Raw genomic sequence first — 9,676 nt, forward strand, 5'->3', positions numbered from 1 at the left:
CGACTTTAGTACATGGGATTTCACACTCCTGTAAACCCAGAACTCACAGTCTTGGATGTATCTGAGTAAGATCCAGGAAGCTCGGGCTGCACAAGGACTTTCCAGCCATGGGCCTCAGGGCTACACAGGGGGATGGCACCTTGGATGTTGGTGAATAGCCTACCTCATGGATACCAACTACATAATAGAAAAATTAGACATATTGTATCCTTAAGGTCATATATTTAGCTACCAGTAAAATGTGGTACACTCTACACACATGTTCACAAAATCATCATGTACACCAAATTAAAGGGAAACATAAGTATATTGCTCCAGGCCTCTCAGGAAATAAGAATGCTCATTAAACTCGTATAAAGGAAATCAAGAAGTAAAAAGTAATCTGCCTCTGGTTTTTTTGAAATACAACATGAGTGATACTGAACAGCAGAGTTGATTTCCTGCAAGGCAATTTAGGATATTTTGTTGTGCTTATGGGTATGTAGTATTTTGTTTATACTTATGGGTGTTTTGCTACCACATAAATGCAATTCCCATAAAGGCCAGGTGAGGACAGAGTCCTCCTGGAATTTAACTTAAAGAAGTTTGTTAGCTGTCCTGTGGGTCTTCTGAATAAATAAATGCTCTTCCAATAAACGCTCTTAATGGATGAGCCATCTCTCCAGTCCCTGTAATTGACCTTTGTCTTTCAAGCCATGTGTGCTGTATTATTTCCATTGGATCACTCCCAACCAAAGACTGAAATTTATTGAAAACTGTAGGGACAGGCATGCTAAATATCTTAGTCTGCCACACATCCATTCAGAGCTATCATAGGTTCAGGATCCTGCCCAAGTCTCACTGACTGTCAGAATGGAACAGAATTGCTAGATCTCTTCTAGGTTGATAACACCTATTAAGCCTGTCTGATGAAATGCAGAATTGAGAAGACCCTCCTGTGGGTAGAGATAGGATGAGGAATCCCTCTTGATGGTCCAGATAAGCAATGATGGGAGGAACCTCATGACTAGATGGAGTGGAAGGAGCCTGCAACAGGGGCACATGTCTGTGGTGCAGAGTGATTCTGTGCAAAGCTAAAAAAGGAGAGAAGTGGTTGATGCTCCTCTATTACCACAGCAGATCTCAGATTATATTGAGAAAGTTCTTCCAGAGACTGATTTACTCAGGTGAAGCTCCTCTGGAATAGATATGACTTCTGAGACTGAGAGTCAGGCAGAGATTTGATGTGTAAAGGAAGTTATCCTGTGGGTCTCTAGACTGGAGCTGTCATTTCAAGTAAAAAGAACCTACTATCCTCTGATCTACATGTGGACGGTAGGGTGTGTGTGTGTGTGTGTGTGTGTGTGTGTGCACGCGCGCGCGCGTGTGCGTGTGCGTGTGTGTGTGTGTGTGTGTGTATGTGTGCCAGGTCTTAGCCCACAGAAGCTAAGACAACTTGTTTTTCATTCCTCACTGAAGCTAGAACCTCTCCATCTCATATTAATTAATAACTGTGTGTTCCATTTGAGAAATTTCAGACTTGTGTTATTTTACTTTCTTGCCCAGAAGCTATAGACACCTTGTAGGCCAGCATCAAAGCATCACCTGAAAAACAGGCTAAGGGAATGTGATCATGTGGAATTTATAACTGAGATATGGCTGTTGTGAGGCCCAAACTTCTCTAAAACTCATATACCTCTTCGGTGCATTGGTTAGGGTTCTTTGGGGTAACAAATTATACAATGAATTTCTACATATACTAGAGGCTACTTTTTAGAATGACTTACAGGCTGTAGTCCAGCTAATTGAACCTTGGCTGGCTATGATGACAAAGTCCAAGAATCCAGTAGTTGCACAGTCCACTATGCTTGAAGTCTCAGCCCGTCAGTAGTATAGTCTGGAATCCCAAAGAAGTCAGCTCGAATGCCAGTGAAGGAATGGACTTGCTAGCAAGGTGAGAGCAAGCAGCTGAAGATAAAAAACTCCCTGCTTCCATCTCTGTATATGGGCTTCTAGCACAACGCCTGGCTGAGGTTACAGGTGGGGTTTGGGGCTCAAGATATCTGCGTTAAAGGTGTTTTTACCCTCATTAATATCCAGATTAAAGAATGTCTTCTTAACTCAAATTACATGTGGATCAGGATTACGTGTGGATCTTTTCTCTTCAACTTAAGCAAAAATACCTCACAGGCATGCCCAAAAAATTTTGAGTTTTAGTTAATTCCAGATGTATTAAATTTGGCAACCAAAAATAGCTATCACAATCGTACCCATTGTCAACTTGATACACATTTATATCTTTTTATTGTTATTTTAATTTTATAATTGAATTTAAATTTACACATCAGCCACAAATTCCTCTGTCCTCCCTTCTCCCACCCCACCCCGTGCTTCCCCCAATTCACCCCCATTCCCATATCTTACAGGACAAGGACTCCCCTGGGGATTCAGCTCAGCTTGGTAGACTCAGTTGGGGCAGGTCCAGTCCTCTCCTCCCTTCACTCAGGCTGAGCAAAGTGTCCCTGTATAGGCCCCAGGCTTCAAAAAGCCAGCACATGCACTAAGGCAGGTCCTGGTCCCACTGCCTGGGGGTCTCCTAAACAGTCGACTGTCTCACTTATCCAGAGGACCTGATCCAATTGGGGGCTTCTCAGCTATTAATTCATTGTTCATGTGTTTCCACTAGTTTGGCTATTTGTCCCTGTGCTTTTTCCAATCATGGTCTCAACATCTCTTGCTCATACAATCCCTCCTCTTTCTTGCCGATTGCATGCCCGGAGCTCCACCTGGGGCCTGACCATGTTTCCATCAATCATTGCATGAGAGTTCTACCACAACAGTTAGGGTGTTTGGCCATCCAAGAACCAGTTTAGGTCAGTTCTGGCTATCTCTCGACCATTGCCAGTAGTCTTTTGTGGAGTTATGTTTGTAGATGTCTGGGGACCTCTCTAGCACTTTGCTTTTTCCTATTCTCATGGGGTCCTCATTAGATGTCTGGGGACCTCTCTAGCACTTTGCTTTTTCCTATTCTCATGGGGTCCTCATTTATCACAGTCTCTCTTTCCTTGTTCTCCCTCTCTGTGTTTGATCCAGCTGGGATCTCCGGTTCCCCAAGTTCTCTTTCCCCCAACCCTTGGCCTTCATTCCCCCCCCTCATGTCCAGTTTGCTCATGTAGATCTCATCCATTTCTCTGTCACTGGGTGATCTTGGTGTCTTTCTTAGGGTCCTCTTTACTACGTAGCCTCCCTGGAGTTATAAGTAGCAGTCTAGTCATCCTTTGCTTTACGTCTAGTATCCACCTATGTGTGATTACATACCATGTTTGTCTTTTGGAGTCTGGGTTACATCACTCAGGATGATTTTTTCTAGATCCATCCATTTGCCTGCAAAGCTCATGATGTCTTTTTTTTTTCTGCTGAGTAGTACACCATTGCATATATATATATATAACATTTTATTCATACAATTCAGTAGAAGGATATCTAGGTTGTTTCTAAGTTCTGGCTATTACAAATAATGCTGCTATGAACATAGCTGAGAATTTGCCCTTGTGGTATGATTTAGCATTCGTTGGGTATATGCCCAAGAGTGGTATAAATAGGTCTTTGGAGAGAATGATTCCCAATTTTCTAAAACAGTGCCATATTGATTTCCAAACTGGCTTTACAAGCTTGCATTCTCACCCACAGTGGAGGAGAATTCCCCTTGCTCCACATCCTCTCCAGCATAAGCTGTCTTCAGTGTTTTTGATGTTAGCCATTCTGACAGGTGTAAAGAGGTATCTCAGAGTCAATTTGATTTGAATTCTCCTGATGATTAGGGATGTTGAGAGATTCCATAAATGACTCTTAGCAATTTGAGCTTCCTCTGTTGAGAATTCTCTGTTTAGCTCTATAGCCCATTTTTTATTGGGACTGGTGGGCATTTGATGTCTAATTTCTTGAGTTCTTTATATATTCTGGATATCAGCCCTCTCTCAGAAGTGGGGTTGGTGAAGATCTTTTCCCATTCTGTAGGCTGTCACTTTGTCTTCTTGACTGTGGCCTTTGTTCTACAAAAGCTTCTGAGTTTCAAGAGGTCCCATTGATTAATTGTTTCTCTCAGTGTCTATGCTACTGGTGTTATATTTAAGAAGAGACCTCCTGTGCCAATGCATTCAAGTCTACATCCTACTTTCTCTCCTGTCAGGTTCAGAGTAACTGGATTTATGTTGATGTCTTTGATCAATTTGGACTTAAGTTTTGTGCACAGTGAAAGATATGAATCTATTTGCAGCCTTCTACATGTTGATATCAGGTTATGCCAGCACCATTGGTTGAAGATGCTTTCTTTGTTCCATTGTACAAAGAAGTTTTGGCTTCTTTGTCAAAAATTATACATTTTTAAGTGTGCGGGTTAATATCAGGGTCTTCAGTTCAATTCCATTGGTCCACATGTCTGTTTTTGTACCAGTACCATTCTGTTTTATTATAGTAGAGATTGAAGTCAGGAATCGTGATGCCTCCAGAGGTTGTTTTATTGTACAGGATTCTTTTGGCTATCCTGAGTTTTTTGTTTTTTCATATCAAGTTGAGGATTGTTCTTTCCAGGTCTGTGAAGAATTGTGTTGGTATTTTGATGGGGATTGCATTGAATCGCCATATTGCTTTTGGTAAGATTGCCATTTTTACTATGTTAATCCTGCCTATCCATGAGTATGAAAGATATTTCCATTTTCTGACTTCTTCAATTACTTTTTTTAGGGACTAAAGTTCTTGTCATAAAGGTCCTTTGCTTGCTTAGTTAGAATTACACCAAGGTATTTTATATCGTCTGTGGCTATTGTAAAGTGTGATATATCTATGATTTCCTTCTCAGCCTGTTTGTCAATTGTATCTAGGAGGGCTACTAATTTTTTTGAGTTAATCTTTTATCCTGCTAAGTTGAAGGTGTTTATAAGCTGTATTAGTTCTTTGGTAGAATTTTTGAGGTCACTTATGTATACTATCATGTCATCTGCAAATAGGGAAAGCTTGACTTCTTCCTTTTCAATTTGTATTTCCTTGATCTCCTTATGTTGTCTTATTGCTCTGGCTAGAACTTCAAGTACTATATTGAATAAGTATGGGGAGAGCAGACATCCTTGCCTCATTCCTGATTTTAGTGGAATCGCTTTGTGTTTCTCTCCCGTTAATTTGATGTTGATATTGTATTGCTGCAAATTGCCTTTATTATGTTTTGGTATGTTTCCTGTATTCCTATTCTCTCCAAGACTTTTATCATGAAGGGGTGTTGGATTTTGTTAAATGCCTTTTCAGCATCTAGTGAGATGATCATGTGGTTTTTTTCTTTTAGTCTGTTTATATGGTGTATTACTTTGACAGATTTTTGTAAGTTGAACCACCCCTGTATCCTTAGGAAGAAGCCTACTTGACCATGGTGGATAACTGTTTGATGTGTTCTTGGAGAATCTTTGCCAGTATTTTATTGAGTATTTTTGCATCAATGTTCATGTGGGAGATTGGTCTATAGCTCTTTTTCTTTGTTGCATCTTTGTTTGCCTTGGTAATCAGGGTAATTGTAGCCTTATAGAAGGAGTTGGGTAATGTTCCTTCTGGTTCTATTGTGTGGAACAATTTAGAGTATTGGTATTAACTCTTCTTTGAAGATATGGTGGAATTCTGCCCTGAAACCATGTGCTCCTGGGCTGGTTTTGGTTGGGAGAATTTAATGACTGATTCTATTTCCTTTTGGATTATTGGACTATTTAAATAGTGTATCTGGTCTTGATTTAACTTAGTATATGGTATCCAGACAATTATCTATTTCTTTTAGATTTTCCAGTGTTGTTGAGTAGAGGTTTTTGAAGTATGACCTGATGATTTTCTGGATTTCCTCAGTGTTAGTTGTTATGTCTACCTTTCCATTTCTGATTTTGTTAATTTGTATGCTCCCTCTCTTTCTCTGCTTTTTAGTTTGTTTATATAAGGCCTTGTCAATCTTGTTGATTTTCTCAAAGAACCAACACCTTTTTCCGTTAATTCTTTGTATTGTTCTCTTTGTTTCTATTTTTATTGATTTCTGCTTTCAACTTGATTTTTTTCTGGCATCTATTCTTCTTTGGCGACTTTGCTTCTTCTTGTTCTAGAGATTTCAAGTGTGCTGTTAAGCCACTAGTGTGAGATTTCTCCAACTTCTTTATGTGGGCATTTAGTGCTATGAATTTCCCTCCTAGAACTGCTTTCATAGTGTCCTATAAGTTTGGGTATGTGGTTTATTCATTTTTATTGATCTCTAGGAAGTCTTTAATTTCTTTCTTTATTTCTTCCTTGACCCATTGGTGATTCAGTTGATCATTATTCAGTTTCCATTAGATTGTAGGTTTTCTGTAGCTTTTGCTGTTGTTGAAATCTAACTTTACATGATGGTGGTCTGATAGAACACAGGAGGTTATTCCAATTTTTTTTGTGTCTGTTGAGATCTGCTTTGTGGCCAAGTATGTGGTCGATTTTAGAGAAGGTTTCATGGGATGCTGAGAAGAAGGTATATTCTTCTTTGTTAGGATGGAATGTTCTGTAGATATGGATTAAGTTCATTTGAGTCATAAAATCAGTTAAGTCCTTTATTTCTCTGTTAAATTTTGATTTTTTAGATCTGTCCAGTGGTTAGAGTGGGGTGTTGAAGTCTCCCACTATTAATGTGTGGGGTTTTATGTGGTTTAACCTTTGGTAATGTTTCTATCACATTTGTGGTTGCCCTTGTGTTTAGGACATATATGTTCAGAATTGAAACTTCATCTTGGTGGTGAGTATTTAATGACATTCTTGATCTCTTTTCATTGATTTTAGCTTGAATCTATTTTGCTAGAGACTAGGATGGCTACACCTGCATGCTTCTTAAGACCATTTGATTGGAAATACTTTTCCCAGCCTTATATTCTTAGATAGTATCTATCTTTGAATTTGAGGTGTGATTCTTGTATGGAGCAGAAACATGGGTACCCTGTGTCTTTTTATAGGTGAATTTAGTCCATTGATATTAAGGAATATTAACAACCAGTTGTTGTTCATTCCTGATATTATTTTGTGTTAGTTTGTGTGCTTCTTTTCTTTGGGGTTTACTGCTGTGCTGTTATGCATTGCCTGTGTTCTCATGGGTTTCTTTCCAGTATGTACAATTGGATGTCTGAGAAGTTGACTGTGTCATACAAAGACTTTACCATATTGATTACATTCATAAGAGTTTCTCTTCAGCATGTGTTCTTTCATGTACTTGGAGATAACTGTCTTCTGCAAAGGCTTTACCACACTGATTATATTCATAGGGTTTGTCTCCAGTATGTGTTCTTTTATGCCTTCGAAGAATACTCTGACATGAAAAGGCTTTACCACACTGATTACATTCATAGGGTTTCTCTCCGGTATGTGTTCTTTTATGCCTTCGGAGAATACTCTGACATGAAAAGGCTTTACCACACTGATTACATTCATAGGGTTTCTCTCCAGTATGTGTTCTTTTATGCATTTGAAGTGAACAGTGATATGAAAAGGCTTTGCCACACTGAGTACATCCATAGGGCTTCTCTCCAGTATGTGTTCTTTTATGCCTTTGAAGGTAACTCTGACATTTAAAGGTTTTACCACACTGATTACATTCATAGGGTTTCTCTCCAGTATGTGTTCCTTTATGACTTTGAAGATAACTATGACATGTAAAGGCTTTACCACACTGATTACATTCAAAGGGTTTCTCTCCAGTATGCGTTCTTTTATGCCTTTGAAGATAACTATGACATGTAAAGGCTTTACCACACTGATTACATTCATAGGGCTTCTCTCCGGTATGTGTTCTTTTATGCCTTCGGAGAATACTCTGACATGAAAAGGCTTTACCACACTGATTACATTCATAGGGTTTCTCTCCAGTATGTGTTCTTTTATGCCTTTGAAGATGACTGTGACATAAAAAGGCTTTACCACACTGATTACATACATAGGGTTTCTCCCCAGTATGTGTTCTTTTATGCCATCGAAGAATACTCTGAGATGAAAAGGCTTTACCACAATGATTACATTCATAAGGTTTCTCTCCAGTATGTGTTCTTTTATGCGTTTGAAGTGAACAGTGATATGAAAAGGCTTTGCCACACTGAGTACATCCATAGGGCTTCTCTCCAGTATGTGTTCTTTTATGCCTTTGAAGGTAACTGTGACATTTAAAGGTTTTACCACACTGATTACATTCATAGGGTTTCTCTCCAGTATGTGTTCCTTTATGACTTTGAAGATAACTATGACATGTAAAGGCTTTACCACACTGATTACATTCAAAGGGTTTCTCTCCAGTATGCGTTCTTTTATGCCTTTGAAGATAACTATGACATGTAAAGGCTTTACCACACTGATTACATTCATAGGGTTTCTCTCCGGTATGTGTTCTTTTATGCCTTCGGAGAATACTCTGACATGAAAAGGCTTTACCACACTGATTACATTTATAGGGTTTCTCTCCAGTATGTGTTCTTTTATGCCTTTGAAGATGACTGTGACATAAAAAGGCTTTACCACACTGATTACATACATAGGGTTTCTCCCCAGTATGTTTTCTTTTATGCCATCGAAGAATACTCTGATATGAAAAGGCTTTACAACAATAATTACATTCATAAGGTTTCTCTCCAGTATGTGTTCTTTTATGCGTTTGAAGTGAACAGTGATATGAAAAGGCTTTGCCACACTGAGTACATCCATAGGGCTTCTCTCCAGTATGTGTTCTTTTATGCCTTTGAAGGTAACTGTGACATTTAAAGGTTTTACCACACTGGTTACATTCATAGGGTTTCTCTCCAATATGTGTTGTTTTATGACTTTGAAGATGACTGTGACATATAAAGGCTTTACCACAAAGATTACATTTATAGTATGTATGTCTTCTTTCCTGCCTTTGAGGATGACTGGAACATGCAAAGGTTTTAAAATATTGATTACATTCATATGGTGTATTTCCAGTATGTGTTCTTTTATGCTTTGGGAGAAGACTCTGACATTCAAAGGTTTTAACACATTGAGCATATTCAGAAGGCTTCTCTGTAGTATGACTTTTTTCATGCCTGAGAGGAAATTTGGTGCATGTGAAAGATATACCACATTCATTACAATGTCAAATCTGTATATCTATATGCATTTATTTTACAATTTGGTCTAAATATAAAGAGCAATAAGATCTTAAGATTTTAGCCCATTAGTTACACTTAGGTTTTCCCCTACATTAAGGATTGTTTTGCATATTTGAAGATTCCTGTGATAGTAAGATCCTTCATTACCTGGCTCATATTGATGGCATCTGTTTCTCTATGAGATTTTTCACACCATTGAAGAGAACTGGATGAATTCAGACCTTTATCTCACTTCTTCCATTAGCAAATTTTCCTATACTGTGAGTCCTGCTATATTTCCAAAGTGAACCAGGACAAACACAAGCATTTACACAATCCTGGCATTCACTGCAGTGTGTTTGTTGCTGGATTAACCAATGAAGCAGAAAAATCATTCTTTTGTAAACTTGTATCACATTCAACAAGTCTACTCAACATGGGGATTACTACATATATTCTAATTGTTCTGAGATAGAGAGATGTATATTGCTTCTTTCCATGTCCCTATGTTCTTATTTTCAAAGTGACATATGATATAGCTATTAAAGGAAGAATAACAACTA

The 9,676-nt window shown here is 38.5% G+C and overlaps 1 protein-coding gene across 1 annotated transcript; it reads right to left on the bottom strand.

Annotated features, from left to right (window-relative positions):
- Nucleotides 1–21: 21 nt before the first annotated feature.
- Nucleotides 22–9,079, bottom strand: LOC143269150 (uncharacterized; the record flags this gene model as incomplete). The annotated part of the gene is given in 3 exon segments (XM_076553837.1): nucleotides 22–7,666; nucleotides 7,669–7,878; nucleotides 7,880–9,079. Coding segments are annotated over 3 exon segments (1,884 nt in total), but the record flags the coding sequence as incomplete, so codon positions are not given.
- Nucleotides 9,080–9,676: the final 597 nt, after the last annotated feature.

This window comes from Peromyscus maniculatus, chromosome 18 (assembly GCF_049852395.1).
Source record: "Peromyscus maniculatus bairdii isolate BWxNUB_F1_BW_parent chromosome 18, HU_Pman_BW_mat_3.1, whole genome shotgun sequence".
NCBI lineage: Eukaryota > Metazoa > Chordata > Mammalia > Rodentia > Cricetidae > Peromyscus > Peromyscus maniculatus.